Source organism: Melitaea cinxia, chromosome 9 (genome assembly GCF_905220565.1).
Source record: "Melitaea cinxia chromosome 9, ilMelCinx1.1, whole genome shotgun sequence".
Classification (NCBI taxonomy): Eukaryota; Metazoa; Arthropoda; class Insecta; order Lepidoptera; family Nymphalidae; genus Melitaea; species Melitaea cinxia.
Genome location: NC_059402.1, coordinates 7,294,063 through 7,313,452, shown reverse-complemented (window position 1 = coordinate 7,313,452; position 19,390 = coordinate 7,294,063). Strand labels below are relative to the sequence as shown.

The 19,390-nt window shown below is 32.0% G+C and overlaps 1 protein-coding gene across 1 annotated transcript in view; it reads right to left on the bottom strand.

Moving 5' to 3' along the window:
* The window catches only part of LOC123656655 (kazrin), a 47,530-nt gene that overhangs the window by 10,363 nt on the left and 17,777 nt on the right, over positions 1-19,390 (bottom strand). Inside the window, exons 8-12 of the mRNA XM_045592317.1 lie at positions 15,847-15,991; positions 14,248-14,391; positions 9,164-9,254; positions 3,739-3,923; positions 2,054-2,241 (exon numbers count right to left, since the gene is read on the bottom strand). Coding sequence (XP_045448273.1) covers positions 2,054-2,241; positions 3,739-3,923; positions 9,164-9,254; positions 14,248-14,391; positions 15,847-15,991 — 753 coding nt within the window. The remainder of the gene's footprint in view (positions 1-2,053; positions 2,242-3,738; positions 3,924-9,163; positions 9,255-14,247; positions 14,392-15,846; positions 15,992-19,390) is intronic.

Here is a 19,390-nt window from a genome sequence, read left to right as displayed (position 1 = left end):
TGAATAAACAAATGGTACGATGAATTTATCAAAGGACTGTGTTGCGACTTCATTTCCATATAAATGTGATACAATTGCTATTGTGAATAATAAATGTTTATAAATAAGAGTTCTTCCATTTGCATTGTATTGACTTAACAATGTCTTTCAGGATCTAATAAAATTATAAAGGTAGTTAGACATTTTGAGAATTTTATATAGCTCTTGTTGTAAGAATCATAACAAGTAACAAAGCTATTTAAAGAAGAAAAACAAGCAGCCATGTTGGACGTTGATAAAGTTGTGCCGACTGTGTTCCTCGACACTGAGTGCAATAATGAGGCAGAAAGTATGCTGAGTCATGGAAAAGAAGAATTTAAAAATTCAAAATATTCTTTGTAATGAATCTATAGGAATCACAATTTACCACCCCATTCCGTCGGCGACCAAAACCGTAATGTGCCACGACTAGATGGATTACAAATCTATGATAAAAATTGATATATGTTTCTTAGCAATATTTGGGTATGTACATCATATTTTAAATATAAGGGTTGTTGACACAAGTTCTATTAAGATTTTAATCGTTAATCTTAATCAAACTTAATCGATCTTTTTCATTTTCTTCTTTATTCTACGAATACTACGCGACATTAGCAAAATCTTTTGTGCCATCCTGACACAAGCGAAAGCCATTAACCATAGATAATAGTAATAATGTGTATGTAATATTTACATAACGTTTATAGCAAGATCAAAGCATTAGCGGTATAATAGATACACAACAGACTATAGTGGTAAGATGATCTCAATCGATCGTCTATCGCCGACATGATCTACAAATTACAGAAAACTTTACAAATATTTGTTATTTATATATAAGCATACGTTAAGCCTTAATGTCATAATACTATTCTCATTTTATCGCCCACATTAGCACTCTATATAATTTACTTAATGACAAATGAATGAGCTTGTTATTAACTGCAGGCTCATTAATTTAATTGAGTGTAGATTATTTGCGTAAGCTCACTAAACTAATTTCACATAAACTTTCCAATTTTGCTGTTGATTATTAATATTATTATAAGAATATTAACGATTTCAGTGAAAATTTGTTACAATTCTTTCTATTATAAACATATAAAGGAAAAATAATAGTATTTGCACCATTATGTATATTTTTATCTCAATTTTTAAAGGGGTTGTTTCATTTTGGGCCAGGTCTTTGTACAGTATTCGAAAAAATAGTATAAAATCATAGAAATTAAAATAAAATATGCATTTAAGTAGTTTTACAGTGATTTAGAGGTAGTTTATAAAATTGATAATTGGGTACATACGTAGAATGGTAACTCTCGAAGTGCATCCACGCCATCTACCTATGTATTTTTGTTATCTATGTTAGATGAAATGTCACTATTTAAATAAATAAGACATTGAAATATCCGTCTCAGCCCCTTTTCACAACCCATTACTAGACACAGGTCTCCTCAGAATCGACTTGTTGTTGGATGCGTAGGTACCAATTGTTTTAGTTATTTATAATTATGTAAAATGTCATCATGACATTTGTGTACATGTCATTGTCAAAAAGGATGCCAAGTGGTTGCGATTTTAATTCTTAAAATAAAAACTACCTCGTAAAAAAGGCCTTTTAATGAGAAATAATGAAGAAATAATTACTATTTCATGAACCTGAACATTTTAAAATACTGTACAAATACCTAGCCCAGGCTCCATATAAATTTGAAACAACCCCTTTGTGTTAGAAACTTCTACGTAAAAACTTCGATATAAAGGTTTTGCTACGATACACATTTGCTGTAATTTAATTGTGCGCTTACCTAATTCTTTAAAAAAGGGTATCGTAAATTTAAAGAAATAATGGAATACTGAAGATTTGTTTTTATGTATGTAAACAATGTGTTGTTAGGTCAGATCTGTATATACGTGGTTAAGCTATAAGGTTAAAAAAAACTTAAACAGTTGTTGAGTTGTAATATTTACTTACATGTTTTGAAATAACTAAATAAACATATTTTTCAACAGTTAATCTCATTAGGCTACTGACCTTTCCACTTTTGACATTGTCGGCGACGGCAGCAGCGTATTGTGGCATACCGAGCGCAAGTTCAAGCCATGCGATGATAGCGGGTGCGCGCCACCGTGAGAGGGGTAGTGAAGCCGCCTCCCGTAGCGCTGCCTCACTACCCAGAGGCGACCACGCGCGACCAGGCCCTGTGCCCGCATACACGGGCTCTAAACACGGAGTATACTGTGACTTAGGGTCTGTTTCACCACTTGTGAATAACGCTATTTGAATGATGACGGTATCAAACAGATATAAGCTTGTATTCTTCTTTTTTAAAATCGAATTACTACGACACTATATTTATGAAATATTCCTATTCGCAAATATGAATCTAAGATTTGTAGTTGAGGAGAAACGATCCTCTAATGGCCTTCTGCTGTTAAGGTCTATTCGTAACTTATAAGAAGTGTGTGAAGAATAAAATTATCTTTATCTAAAACCGGTGAAACGGGTCCTTATTGTGGCTTAATTTTGCAAACAAAACTGGTTACGCGTCATTTAAGCGTGTGACGTCGTCACACATTCGTAAAGTTAAGACATAGGGATTGCAATCTCGTAAAGTGGGATCCCGCATTCCCTTGGGATACCGCTCTACTTATTGACCTGGGTGTCCCCTCCAAAACGCGGTTCGGTTTCGGATCTTTCAGGTAATACGCTCAAATATAATTTAAAAAAAAACATTGAAAGAGTCACAGTAGTTGGAGAAAAAAAGAGTGTTAAAGCGATATTTTCAGAAACATACCTATACCTGGACAATCTGCAACTTACAATAATTGTTAACCATACCCTGTATGTTCAATTTTAAAACGTGCAACTATTTTATACCATTTGTGTGGTATTTGTAACCTAAATATTGTAACCACATTCTTGTTTCCCTTATTTTTTATTTTAAATAATAAATACAAGTTTTAAGAAAACTTCATCATTATTCATTACAGCCTATACAGTCCACTGCTGGACATAGGCCTCCATAAGTTTACGCCAAAAATAACGTGAACTCATGTGTTTTGCTCATAGTCACCACGCTGGGCAGGCGGGTTGGTGACCGTAAGAAAACTTATACGAATAAAATTCCGTAATTTGAATACTGGTTAAACATTTTTGTAGTAGGTGTACTTTATGAAAAAATAAATAAATAAATATTTATGATACTATTTCATTACTTATTTTTGGTGATAAAAGTATAACCAATCAATCAAATAAATTATTGTAGCTGCCAACATTTTGATTAATTACAAGTAAATGTTGTTTTACATATAATAAATTTTAGTAAGACTTATTTAATATACATACTCTTTCTACAAATAATCGCGACTTTAATTAAGAACCACGAAATAGGTTTAGCTTTTTGCTACTTTGCTTTAGAGAATTTAAAAACAAGAATAAAGTAGTATCTAGAAATTTCTACTAATTAAATAAATATGGCCAAGTCCCGCGGTTCATTATAAAATTAAACTTTCGCTGGTTTATAGAAAGAGCTAATAAGCCAACTCGTTTTATAAAACCTGATATAAAACTTATTATTATTATGTTTAACATTGATTATGTTTTGCAAATAGATAGCTGTTAATTTTAATAGCGTAAAATTATATTTGTTTATATAAACTGCATCCAAGCATGAGTCATGCAATTTTTGTTACATTCGTATAATAATTAAGGTATACCGCTCTCGTGTCCACTGCTGGCCGCGCTGCCAGACTTGGTGCGGTGGCGGCTCCGGGCGAACACGCGCGAAATCGACCCCCACGCTGAACCGCGGCCACGTCCGCCTTTAGAGGCGCCCGCGCGGGACCGCATGCCCACCAGCCCCGAGTCGCACTCTCCCGGGCTCGATAATTGCTCTACTGACCTATATAGATAATGACGAAAAAGATTTTTACTGACCGTATTCGGATAAAATCACTATTCGCCTACAAATGAATAGCAAACAAAATAAGCTATAACCTTTTTGTTTGTAGCTTATACAATATTTAGCAACGAGAACCATTAACACATACATATAATTTATTAACTGATGAAATAATAATTGTGTTTCAGGCAAACGAAGAAAAACCGACTTCACTTATATCGACAAGTAATACAACGTAGGTAGACGAAAAAATAGTCAAGTAAATACGTATTATCAAAATTTACTCCAAAAGTTGTAATCAGATCTCGATGAAATTTGAATGTGACCACATGATAAACATCAGCTTTCGATTAAATTAAAAATCATCAAAATCGGTACACCCAGTAAAAAGTTATGCGGATTTTTGAGAGTTTTACTCGATTTCTCTGGGATCCCATCATCAGATCCTGGTTTCCTTATCATGGTACCAAACTAGGGATATCTCCTTTCCAACGAAAAAGAATTATCAAAATCAGTTCATAAACGACGGAGTTATCCCCGAACATACATAAAATATATATATATATATATATATATATATATATATATATATATATATATATACCTATAAACCAAATATAATATATATATATACCGTAATTGAGTAACCTCCTCCTTTTTTTAAGTCGGTTAAAAAGAACTTATAGTAAAGAATCACATTACTTATGTTTGTTACATATTTCATTTTCAAAAAGGGTTAAGCTTTTATTAAGATTTTATTATAAAAAATATCGGTATTCACTAGTGATTCTTTTGAAATATATTTATTAATATATATTTTATTGAATATAATATGATTATTTTATCGACTAAAACCAAAAAGATGTTTTAAATTTTATATCTTCCTACTAAAGCGTCTGTCATCTTAACCTCTTAAAGTTAACGAGAAGACCCACTTTGTTTCAAAATTTAATTGATTTCTTGCGCAATGATGGAATGCATGTCTTGGCTGTGTCCATTAGAAAATCTGGTTTCTGGTTCTAGGCATTATATTTACTTACAATCCTTCTAGATTGCACAACATTACCTATCTCACTTGATCTTTGGCCTGGTGCCAAAATATATCAGGCACATCGTGGCACTACGGAGACACTATGGGTGAATATGGACACCATAACTATTTTGCATAAAAAGTACCGGTCGAATTCATCGGTATGTTTTTCTGGGAGTTCGTTTGAAATAAATAAGTTCGAGGAAGTGAAAAATGTTCTATATAGAGTTATCCCTCCGTCTTGTTGAAGCTACAGGTGATCGAAACCCTATCCTTTACCTCCGTCATAATATTAGTCTTGATATTCTAAGAGTTAATGTTGACAAACTTTCAGTGTTCTCCTTGCAGTGAAAGCGATGGCCTCTTAAATGTTGTGTAGTTATTATGTACTGTTTCCTTTTCGTTTATTTAAACAATTCTTCATAGTTTATAGTATTATTGTGAATATTATTAACATTCCGTCAACCTTTGAATTTGGTCAATTTAAAAAACATAGGTAAATAAAGGAAAACACAGGTAGCAATAGGTAAATGTTAAATTAAACAAAAACTGTAAATATATATATATATATATATATATATATATAGCTTATAGACGCTTGCAATACCAGAAGCATCGCAAGCGCGTTAACTGTAAAAAAAATCTATACAACATAAACACACATGCATACGTTACATAAAGTAATACAATTTTTGCAATATTTGTTTATGCTTAATATATCAGTCCTAGAAGACAAATAAAATACTACACATATTCTGTGATCACAATATTAAATGGAATGTGTAATGATAAGAAAGGTCACATAGTTCGAAAGTCCAATAAAACTATCTAAGTTATAACATTCTTGAAACAGACAGCGAGCGGCGACAATCGTTCATTTGTCATTGAACTATGTCTTGGATCGTAGTTTGTATTACTTGATAGAACTTACATTATTGCTCTTTCGAGTAATTTCTTATAACTAACTATCTTTTGGTAGCTTCACATTTACTATAATTGGTTGATTAATGAAAATATTTTTTTAGACTAGTAGGTCGGCAAACTAGGTAAGCGATTCACGTAGATTATTACGCCTTCCACACCAGAAGCATTGCAAGCAAATTGCCGACCCTACCTCCAATCCCCCCAGGACATTGAATTTGTAAATTATTTTACATTTCAAATTATCTAACAATGTTAATTTAAACACAAGACGTTGAATACTTTTGATTAAACAGGACTTACTAGGTAATAGTCACAGATGACTGCGTGACAATGGCGTCTGAAATGTCGCTGAAATATTGCAAGTTCCAAAATAACAACCGCTTTAAGGTCCATAGAATAAAGTGTTTATATTCACTCACTCCAGTCCATTGAAGTACACTGCTAGACATGGGACTCCCCAAGTTAAAACAGCGTTTATAGAGACCGTGAAATTTTTAAGAGTATAAAAATGACGTTATTCTAAAATGCTTTTGAAGCGTAAGTGAAAAAAAATGAATTTCTTGATTTGATTGTCTCATTAGGCATATAGAAGGGGCACTTAGAATAGTTTAAATTATCGTTAATATGAGGTATACATTTTTGGATTTATTATCAGCTACATAAAATGTAACCTTGATATTGCTATATGGCGTACTCGCGTTGTCTATCAATATGATAAATGAATATTTGATGACACGGTATTAATCAATAATACAGGCATGAAAATTACATTCCAGCTTCGGATATCACAATTACGAATCATGAATCATAATTTACGATTCACTTACGAGAACTGCTAGTTTTAGTAATTATTTATTTTAAGAAACTTTTACAATAAAATCGTTATAGTTTATATATACTACCTTTTGTTTTAATTTGAAACGGCCCGAAAAACTAGAGCTCCAGTATTATTGTTCCCTCTTTAATGATACATAATATTTGAACATGTTAGCATAATATTGAACTATTTTTTTTTGTTTTTGTTTAAAATACCCTACAATTCGTTACGTCTTTCATAGATATAACAAATTTATGTTTTGTAGAATGATGATTTCATAAGGTTGTTATTTAATTATAGATTCACGGCAAAATTTCAGCGTACACTTGAGTTATGAAATTTTCTTCCGATAAAGTGTATTTTTAAACGGTTTTATTTAGCTCACCCCGTTTGTTTTATTTTTTATTTATTATTTATTCTTGGGTCAAATTTAGTAATTCAAATTTCACCCTCTTCCTGTCAACCGATTAATCTGAAATTTTGTATACACTTTGGATTTTGGTGACAATACAATTATGTTTATTCATTATCATTATAAATTCAAGATGGCCGCCGCTACAAAATGGCGGATAATTTATGTTTTATTAATCCCATCAATATGGGTATCAAATGAAAGGGCTCAACAAGCAGAATACAATATACTATAAAAAATTGAAATCCAAGATGGCGGCCGCTACAAAATGGCGGATAACGTAGGTTTTATCAATCCCATCAACATGGGTATCAAATGAAAGGGCTCAACAAGCAGAATACAATATACTATAAAAAATTGAAATACAAGATGGCGGCCGCTACAAAATGGCGGATAACGTAGGTTTTATCGATCCCATCAATATGGGTATCAAATGAAAGTGCTCAACCAGTATAATCAATGTATTATATAAAATTAAAATCCAAGATGGCGGCCTCTACAAAATGGCGGATAACTTAGGTTTTATCAATCCCATCAACATGGGTATCAAATGAAAGGTCTCAACAAGTAGAATACAATTTACTATGCAAAATTGAAATTTAAGTTGGCCGCCGCTACCAAATGTCTGATAACAATTTTTTATCAATCCCACCAATATGGGTATCAAATAAAAGGGCTTGACAAGAAGAATACAGTGCACTATACAACCTCAATATTTAAGATGGGCCTTGCAATAATGAAGCACTAAATGAATTAAACAGAATGCGAAATAAAAACTAAAAACTAGAAAATAAAAATAGGTAAAAAAACTTTTTAAGTTAAACGGTTTTATGTTAAACATACATTGCAATTTTTAAGATAAATGTACTAAAAACCAAAAAATACTAAAATAGATACAGTCGTGGGAATTATAAACATATGCATAGACTAGACTAAAATAAAACCGTGGGGCACGTCAATTGTCTACAAATTATCGACTTAATGTGCGATAGAAGAATCGTTTAATTCGTCGTTAAAATAGGCAGTTGGCCCGCAGACGGTGAGGAAATTACTTACTATTTTCTTGCTCATGGAAATTCCAATAGTTATACACTCCATGTAAATAAAAGAGATGTTTCAACTAGTTTATCGTTGGACATTCACACTGCTGGCTGGTGAGGAATCGTTTCACTGCTCGTAGTTTGTCTTTAATCGACAAAACATATGATAAAAGTACTACTCGCTCACCACTATGAAACCCTAAAACTCGCTTATAATCGAGCTTGCTAGCTTGTTTCCACATTCTAGCCCTACTTATCACACGTCTATCGTTGTCGGTTGAACAACTGCCTAATTATAGTGTAACATTACAAAACAAACATTTTAATCAACGATTGTAGACAATTGACGTGCCCCACGGTTTTATTTTAGTCTAGTCTATGCATATGTTTATAATTCCCACGACTGTATCTATTTTAGTATTTTTTGGTTTTTAGTACATTTATCTTAAAAATTGCAATGTATGTTTAACATAAAACCGTTTAACTTAAAAAGTTTTTTTACCTATTTTTATTTAATTTAATATCGCACTGTTTTCTAAAGCTTCAGTATAAATAAATTACATTTCTGATAATATTAAGTTATATTATGACTGTTATTTAGTCAACTTTTTGCTATTTCGACAAAATTGTGTATTTTGTATTATATAGTCGTATATAGTTATTGAAAATGTGAATAATGCTAAACTATAATAAAAACCATATATTATAGTGACAAAACTGACAAAACACGAATAAAATGTTCAAATATAAAACAAGAGTAATTTCTTACAACTTAGGTAATCAGAGACTTAATTTAAAACTAAGAAGTTAAGATTGCAATATAAAATGCATAAATTGTTGTTTGTTTGGTTTGTTGTCATAATTACAAAGAATTAATATTTAACTCGAAAATTCCTGTACCAGTATAATGTTACGTCATAACTAAGTGGCAAAGGCTATATTTTAACAGGAGATAACGGAAGAATCGAAATTGTGCAATCGACAGGGCAAAGATAGTAGTAATTCATAAATACAAACCTGGACAGTGAGCCGGCATCGATGGAACGTGTGAAGGAGGATGCGCTGTTGTGTGGCGACAGAGTGGGGCTGCAGTCACGTGGAGTACTCACTGAGGACAAACCTAACGCATCACTATTAAACACAGCTACATATATCATTTATTCGTAAAATTATTTAGTCATAGCTACATATTCTAATCAGGAAAAAAAGAAAGAAAGAAACAAAAAACATTTATTGGATCACACACAAGAGACAACAACAAATAGTTTAAATCGACTATAGAAAGTACCACACATAATACTCGTACTTATACAATGTTTAAACAATCAGTTTTCAGTTTTCAAAGTTCAAACATTAATATTATTTTCGAAGTAAAACTTATTTACGCTCGTTGAGAGAGGATATAAGTTAAATGGAGCTAAAAAAGTTTTACTTCAGTCGTGTGGTCTACCGTTTTTTTTTTATTATATCAATTAGACCGTTTTTTATTATATTATATATTTAATGATTATTTATCTATTTATACTTTTTAATATTGAGTATTGCGTATGTGTAGATATATGTATGGAATGTATATATTATATAATTATATATTATATTATATTTTTAAGCTGCACAAGCCCTTAAATTCAACAAGCTCCTTTCTGGTGGGTAGTCTGGAAGAGATCACTATCTAGTGATAAGACCGCCCGTTGCATGCGACGTAATTATTATTTTTTCCCTTTAAGCTTATGTAATTGTTATATGTTACTGTGTGCAATAAAGTTATTTATTATTATTATTATTATTACAATTTGGGATATTTACTGTGAAACGCATTAATCAATATACGAGTATATGACAGAGTAAAGTGAGACTTCATAAAGTGAAGCCCATTTTAGTTTTCATTGTAAAGAGAGGTAATAAAATTTGTGAATTCTAGTTCGCGCATGTGTCAATACACATGCGCATCTACGAAATAAAATTCACAAATGTTTCTGTAGTATGGTTCAATGTTCGCTTAGTTTTTCGTATTTTTCAATAGTATTTGTTAAACCTGGTAAAGTTATGAAATATTAATACTCGACCGTGCAATGGACGGCAAGGTTAAAAAAAAAATAAAAAGAAAGAAATTTAACCACAGAAATCGTGTTTTTGTTATATACTATCTTTTAAGTAAAGCTATGCTTTGCTGACGACGCGTTAGCGCAACGGTCACAGCACTGGTTTGTAGCTGTTGCACTGGCGGTTGCGGGTTCGATCCCCGCACATGACAAACATTTGTATTGGCCATACAGATGTTTGCCGCGGTTTGGGTGTTTGTTCAGTTCTTGTGATTCTCCCCACCGTGCCTTGGATACCACGTTAAGCCACTGGTCCTGGTTAATATTATGTACGCCAACCTGCATTGGAGCGTGGTGGATTAAGCTCTGCTCCTTCTCCTACATGGGGAAAAACACAAATGCCCAGCAGTGGGGCTGAAGCGATATGCTTGCAAGAAAGCAACATGCAGTAAATATACAAGTTATAATACTGTATTATTATTATTTTAATTAATGTTTTCAAATCTGACGATAAGCTGCAATTGCATTTATTGTTATGGAATAAAAAAAATGAAATGTCAGCATTTTTTTATTTTTATATAATTTCGAAATCGTAAAATCAAACTTTATAAAAGATATTTTATTATTATTTCATATACTTGGATTAGAATTATTACGCGTTGAGGCACATTTTTATTTATCTCGACTAAACAAATGATTCAAAATTAAATTTATAGGCGTTACTTAATCTGGTTATAAATTAGATACCTATTAGATTACTTTTACCAAAAATATTTACTCATTAGATGAATTATAAAGGAGTCAGTTAGAATATACTATTTTGTAAGTATAAATTTATTAGATAAAGAAATTCAGACAAATTTTGACATATCTATATTTGCTGGAATACATAATATAGATAGGTCACATTGGTATAGAGGTAGATAGACCTTACAAATGAACAAATGTAAGACGCTACTGTGCCTTAGAAATCTGTATCCACAATTCGTTTGTGCAGCTGATAATAATACAAGCTACCAGAGGAAGTCGAACCATTGTTTTAGCTTATCTCAACTTCCAGGCACGGAGCTGTGGCTGTGTGTGAGTAGTTGAAATCTACGAGAATTGCGGCTAGATTACGTCATCCTGTAAGTCATTGCTGTGAAGAAGAACTAGCTATTTCTGTACTTGTGAATGTTTTTGATAGATAAACTTAAAATCTGCTGGACCTATTTTAAGAACCCTTTCATCGGGAGAATGTTACGTTATACCTAAGTGACATAGGCTATATTTTAACTAAAGGAAACACAACAGACAATGTAATCCACGCGGGTGAAATTGCGAGTGGAAAGCCAGTTTCATAAAACTTCATTACACCACATGTTTATTAAAATGTTCCATTTTAATATTATTATTACTTTATTGGCAACGTCAATTTACATATAATATTGTGCTCAAATTTTATCACCCGTTCAATATTGAGCTATGAATATCCAGTTACCTTAATACACCACTTTTAATTATTTTAACTAGTAAATTGTTAGTAAAGATCGTTATGAAAACCTTCATAGCTTAAATATTAAAATTTAATCAATAATTTACTTAGTTTTTAATGTATAAAGGGGCAAAGTTTAATTTTAATTAAGGATTGAAGAAGAAATAGTGGATTTAGAGAGTGAAGATTATAGAATAGATTTTTATTTACAGTGATAATAATTTTCAGGCAGTTAATATATTAAATTTGTATAACCATACAAGTCATAATAAGGTGTATAATTGTATATCACTCAATAAGACGCGCTTAAGTATGACAACGGCTCGTGTGCTCAAAAGAAGAAAGAATATCCTAATCTGATCGATGAGCGTCTGTCAAATCTTTATTCACTCACATAACTCATCTGACTATATCATTTTTTTTCTAACAGACGGACATTTATTTAGTCGACGGTGTGTAAAAATAACATGTAAATAACACAACCCGTATCTTAAAGCTAATTTCTTATAAATAACTTCAAATACATCATACGATAATTATTGTTACTGTAATCATAATTGTACTAAATAAAAATGTAACTCAATATTTAAAAGTATTTACTTTTACGCGAAAGTTACAAAAAGATGAATGGACATGAAATTGATAGCATTGTTAAAATTATAACAACAAGGCTTAAAGTTACGAGAGATTATAAAATGAATCGCGCAAATAAAATTTACTCCATATTGAAAATCCTTCGTATATAACGACGTTAAAAGCTGAAACTTTTAGTGAAATGTGCAAAATTAAAATTCGAGCCTTACGCCCGATAGTGATTTTAATTTATTAAAATTGTTACAGTATTAAAACGTTGTTTTTCTGTGCTACGAAAACGCGAAATGAGAAAGCTTTTTATTAAAGAAATTTTGTTTTCATCAGTTTTAAAATTAATAGCTTTAAATGTTGCAGACTTTATGTATTTTGTGAAGATTTAATAAATAATGTTGTATTAAAAATGAAATTAAATATTTTATATTGTAAAATATTATCTTAATAACATCATTTTAGTTACTCTAATGAGGTCTAGAAAATATTAAAATAAACTAGAACAAGATTATTACAGTACAAATATTAACACATCGTCACTAGATATGATCTAATAAAATACATTAGCAATATATAGCCAAACAATGAAAGCATGACCAAGCTATATTGCTTACGTCAATTGACCATAAATAGCTTAATGTATATCCTCTATTGAACTGTATATAAGTACCTAGTACACTTAATTTCATTATTAATATACAATAATATTCGTAAATTATAAATATTTGCCATAAATAATGAGCGTCATAAATTATGATTATTTTCAGAGCGAGCGACCTTGAAAGTAAAACGATATGGATAATAACGAAATATTATTCTGAAATTATTGGCACCATTACATGACATCGCATGTCTGCGTACCATTTACTAACCGCTAAGTAATAATTCTTTCCATTTCAATACGTAGGACGAAAACACATAAAAGCATAGGCTCAAGGGACATAATATAGTCGCATAGTTCCATTTTAGAGGTATCTAATACCACTAAAATTTGTTCAAATTTATTTCACATTTTGAGTTTGGATATGGATGTGATAAGCTAAAAAGCTTATAGAGTCTCTTCATTTCGGGTGTAAATTAAAATTTGGACAGGTATACGCTCCCATATCTTTTTTTAAACTTGAACGGCATAAGGCAAATACACCACACGGGTGTATATCCAAGTACATATTTAATGAAACATCTCGTTATGTTTATTGTTCTGGATAACAAATTGGCGAAAATCCATACGCAAGGAAACACAAAACTTGGACTGAAAACTAAAGCAACAGTGATACAAAATGTGTATTTACCAAGACTTTCAAGCCTGAGTGATTGATTACAAATCATTCATTACTTATACATGTACCACACATCAATTACAAGTGTTAATATTATTATCGACACGCATTACGTAGTAGGTACATTAAAGAATTGTTCAAAATTAGAATAATAGGCCGAACTAATAATTTATTATATATACCATATTTATACATGTTTTATAAACATAACTGCTCTAAATCAAACATATCACGCTGTTTCGTCTGCGTTGAGACTTAATTAACATCAAACCGAATCAATGAAGTTTTCGTTCCATATGTGGGCTCCAATTGTTTGTTGAAAACCATCTGAATTTTGAATTTCATATTCCCAGTAGTCAGTCAATGACAGAAACCTGAATACAATGCTCTATTGCCAAAGTTGACATCCACAGCAATACTGCACTATTCTACTTCACAACGCTTTGTGTACGTTGACTCTAACACAGAAATGTTAACTAATCTACGTGACTGTTAACTTCGGTGAGTTTTGTAGTCACAGAGTAATTTTACTAGTTATTAGAGCTATAGGTATTATAAAATATGGCAGCGTTTTAATCTTCATAGCGTGTTAATATAATATAGAAACATAACATAAATAAGAAACACGTGACATTAAGTCGTCGTCGTCGTATCGTATTATTAAGCTGCGTATTGCATTGTTTCAATTTTCATCGTACTAGAAAAATATGATATACTCACGTTGATAAATAGGATGTACAGAAGAGACGAGCGAAGCAGCGTCAGTGTCGTAGGTGTCAAGTGTGGGGGGAACTCCCTCCGCGGTGGAATCCGACAAGTTCCCGCCGCAGACGGACGTGGCGCCACCGTCGCTACTACCTGTCACTGACAACGCTTTATTACGAAATTATCACGGTTATTTGAATACTACTACGATGAATTAATTTTAATTTTATTTATTTTTAATTAATTACTATCTCTACATTGTTGTTTGACAAATAATAAACGTATTATAGTTTACGAAGGATGATTAACTTAGATCTAGGACATCGTGCTGTCTATATTATTTTCATTCATTATTAATGTGCATAAATACTGTAGCATACTCTATCACGCAATATTTGTACAAATACGATATTTATCCCACGCGGGAATCGAACCTATAAACGGTTTTTTAGGCGTCTACTCGCACCACTACACACGAGCGGTTGTTTTTTTTTTTATTTATCAATTACTAGCCGATCTTGCAAATATTTTTTTGCCATATATGTTATTAGCCCCCTAATAACTTAGCTGTATGAAAAATAGATGTTGGCCGATTCTCAAACCTGCCCGATATGCACACAAAATTTCATAAAAGTAGGTCCAGCCGTTTTGGAGGAGTATTGTAACTAACATTGTGATACGAGAATTTTATATATAAGATTTTTCACTGAATTTTGTGTTCAATCACAATAAAATATAACCTATGTCACTCCTGAATAGTGCAGCTTTCTGTTAGTGAAAGAATTTTCGTGATCGGATTAATATTTGCGAAGATTACCCCCTACAAACAAACAAAGTTAGAAACTTTACCTCTTTTTATTATTAGTGTAGATTATTAATTATCTATCTACCTATCAATCTATGATAGCCAGTAAGTAGGAAACAAGTAAGCAAAAGCCTCTCCTCATATAAAGGAGAAAATTGCAGATTTATTAACCAGGCCCAGAGCAGATATTTGTTATTATTTCAAGATGCTTAGTCTTATAAAACTAACTGTTATATCTAAGAGGACTACTTAAAGCTATGAGTCTGAGTTGTAATAACAAACACCTGCTAATGACAGTTAGTCTTCACAGCGAAATAAGTTTGAAGTGTTGTTGCTCTCAAGCATCGTAAAGTTTAATGGATAACAGCTCTTTGTAAAAATTAAAAACTCATCGAGATATCGACGAAGAGATCTAGAGAAACAATTATTGTCATTTTCAATAAGATAGTGATTCCTAATAGATGATTTTATTAGTAGTTCATAGAAAATGATTGACTATTAAAATATTTGACCCTTATCCTTTTATTTTTTTAATTTAATTAAGAAACTAACACAATATATAGAAATTACAATTATGCGTGGCAAAAGAAAACCACTAAGGTTTGTACAACGCTGAAATATACAATTCACATCTTATATTAAAAAAAAAATACAGTTGCAATAGGTGGTAGAACAGTCATTACACAGTTTATGATTTATTTCAAATTCTTTAACTTTTTCATTGCAAATTATATTAGCCATATATCATATCAAATAAAATATACTGAATAGCATAATAGAGCATCATGTATAAATAAATGCATGATTACCTCTCACTCCAGAATCAGCACTGCAGCTGCCGCGATCGCCGATGAGGCCCGACGGTCCGCCGAGGATCATCGGCGGTCCGATCCCGAGGGAAGCCACGCTCTCACCCTCCGACAAACAGCCTGCGGCTTGTAACTGTCTTCGAGCCTGGGATAGGGATGTTAGGTTATAATTTATTTGCTCACAAGTTGTGACATAGACATTTTTTTATAATATATTTCTAAATATATTAGTATGATTTTGTTAGCTGATTTGAAAATGATACAGTTTTTTTATTTATGCGATTATATAAACAGACAAACGCCTGTTTGTTTATTTATACAGGATTTCATAAAAAAAGACAAAAATCCTAAAATTCTTTGTTTGTAAAAAAATTAACAATTTTGATTGGTCAAAAAACCTTTTTTAAATGATTTGTTCTGCCCATTAAGGGCATATTAGGAGTCTTACGGATTGGCTTTTGATTATCGATGGCTAAATAAAATTTCAATTTTATGTTATTTGTAGTTGAAACTTAATATAACGCCTACCACCTCTCACCCACGCCGTCGACATTATAGGTAAAATCTATATTTGACGGCGTAAAGCTCGTAAAATGTTTACTTAGTTACTCTTAAGTATTGTTATACATTACAGCCCTTTAAAACAAGTAATATAATGTGGCTTTATAATAACAAAATATAATATAACTTGTACGATAAACATAAAAGCAGCTCTTCAATGATTTATGATAACAAAAATTAAATAAAAAATTTGGGTTTTTAAGCACAAACACCGTAGCTATTTTGAATGATCGACTTTTTCTCGCTTAAAGCTGTATTATGTAAACAGTTTGACTTAATTTTCCTTTTCATTTTCATCAAAAGGAGAAATTTGAAATTATAATTAACACCACATGTTTTTGATAGATGGGCACAAAGCCTACGCATAGGTATACAAATATATTTGCTTTACTTGCTTATTGAATAATGTGTTAAATATATCTAGTACAAAATTTCCATAATTACGTAATGGATACAAAATATTATTTTTTATTTTTTATATGTACCATAAAATACTTTAAAAGTACAGTAACTAATTTTAGGATATATACCTAAGTAATTTACTGTTATGTACTACCTAGATAAAAAAGAGCAACTATTCTTTTGTATGTTTGTAGTCGTGTACGAGAATATCAAGTTTAGTGTATTAAAATTTTTATTATCTCTAAGTGTCGTCTGTTCATTAATCACATGAATTTTATTTTCAACTTCCATAGCCCCCATCCCCCTAAGGGTTTTAAGGGTTTAGGGTTGTACCACGTGTATTTTTGTGTGAAAAATATTAAAAAATAATTTTCGCATTTCATTTCACAATTAATTTTCAGTACATTTTTCGAGAATACTGATGTATCTAGAGTGATATCCGTTTGAACCTACAATTTTCGTAATCTGGTAAAATTCAAGTAAATTATGTGAGTAGGAGAGTGATAACAAAAGAAAAAAAAAAACAAAAAAATAACTCTAAAGGGTTATTATATCTTTATCTGATCATTATTCTAGAGTTTACAGAAAAAAAAGTTAATAGGTGTAAAGTGATTTAAGTTAAAGTAAAAAAGATACAAATCAAAAGATCTTTTTGTAAACCTTTAAAATAAAATGTTTCCAAAAAAAACTTAAATGTATTTTGAAAGAAAATGTTGAATCTAAAAAAGAAACTCAAGAGTGAAATTGAACCTAGCTCACTTAGTTCACGAAAAATATTTGTTTTAACTTTGTTTTTGCTTTCCTCATCATCATCATCATCATCATTACAGCCTATCACAATCCACTGCTGGACATAGGCCTACACAAGTTGGCGTGAACTCATGTGTTTTGCCCATAGTCACCACCCTAGGCGGTTTGGTGACCGCAGGACTGGCTTTGTTGCACCGAAGATGCTGCTGCCCGTCTTCGGCCTGTGTATTTCAAAGCTAGTAGTTAGATAGTTATCCCGCCGTCGGTCGGCTTTTTAAGTTTCAAGGTGGTAGTGGAACTGTGTTACCCCCTAGTCGCTTCTTACAACTCTAAGTGGCTATATTCTTTACTACCGTAGCCACATAGCGTATTTTCTTTCCTGCAAAATGATAATTCTTGACTAATGTCACTTTTTACGGGGGTCAAAACATTTTATATTTTCTTTGGACCTTTCAGCCAAACAGATGAATTTATAGAACACGTATAGTTACGGCTTAAATCCGAAAATTTGTCTTTAACATGGAATTTTTTGTTTTAACGTACAGTAAATTGCCGGAAAAATTATGGAACATGTCTTATCGTCCATCTACAACGGAGAAGATTTAAAAATCAAATTTTTTCCTTCTATATCATAGGAAATCTTTGGGTAAGTAACGATATATTTTATAGGTATTGTAGTAGGCTTGGTGTAATACTCGTATACTGTTTTGCCAAATCACAGTTTATCACAAGACAAGCACTATTTTTCGAATTAAAAGAATACATTAATATCGGTAACTACAGAAAAGAGTTATGAAGTAACACACATAAAAAAACATACAAAAAACACAGTCGAACGTACACCTCCTTTTTCGAAGTTGGCTTAAAATTTATTACATCTGTTGAAAGCATTTTTCCCACTAGTATGTTTAAGCTTTTTTTAAATTTACTTAATATTTGTTTACACTACTTTCATGTTTTTGAAAAAGATTGTACAAATTTTTACAGTTAAATTAAACTCTCGTTTAATAATATGCGAAATATGCAAAAAATTTACGATTTGTTACTACTTGTTACTTTTAGTTTTTAAATAGACGATTTTTGTCTCACTTAAGTTCTAATTATATAAAGTTACTAGTTGACACCGCAAACGTTGTTTTACCATATATGTTATTAACTCCCTTAATCGGGGGATTAATTAATCCCTTATAACTTATATCAGTTCAGCCTAGTGCAGTCCACTGCTGGACATAGGCTTCCCCGAGTTCCCGCCAGACATCCCAGTTTTCCGTAATCCTCATCCAGCCTACACCGGCAATCTTGCGTTGATCGTCGGTACAGCGGGCCGGAAAACGTCCAACACTGCGTTTGCCAAGACGCGGTCTCCACTCCAGGATACATCTGCTCCAACAGCTATCGGTCCTGCGACACAGATGACCAGCCTACTGCCACTTCAAGTTGCTAATTCTGTGCGCTATGTCGGTTACTTTCGTTCTCTCACGAATAGTCTCATTTTTATTTCTATCTTTGAGATAAACCGTATACCGTTCTCGGTATGACTTAGTTGACATAACTTTCATCCAAGTTCATACCGAGACCGACCCGTCGGAAGGACTCCTTTAGGCCGGCCAGCATTTGGCCTAACTCATCCAACGTTTGCAAAGATGAGGATATCGTCGGCAAAACGAATGTGAGAGATGTTTTTTTTTTTTTTTTTTTTTTTTTTTTTTTTTTTTTTTTTTTTTTTTTAAATATATAGACTAGCGCTTGACTGCGATCTCAACTGAAGTCAAGTGAAGATGCAGCCTAAGGTGGTGCGCGCTTGCCTAGAAGATGCCTATTCAATCTTGAT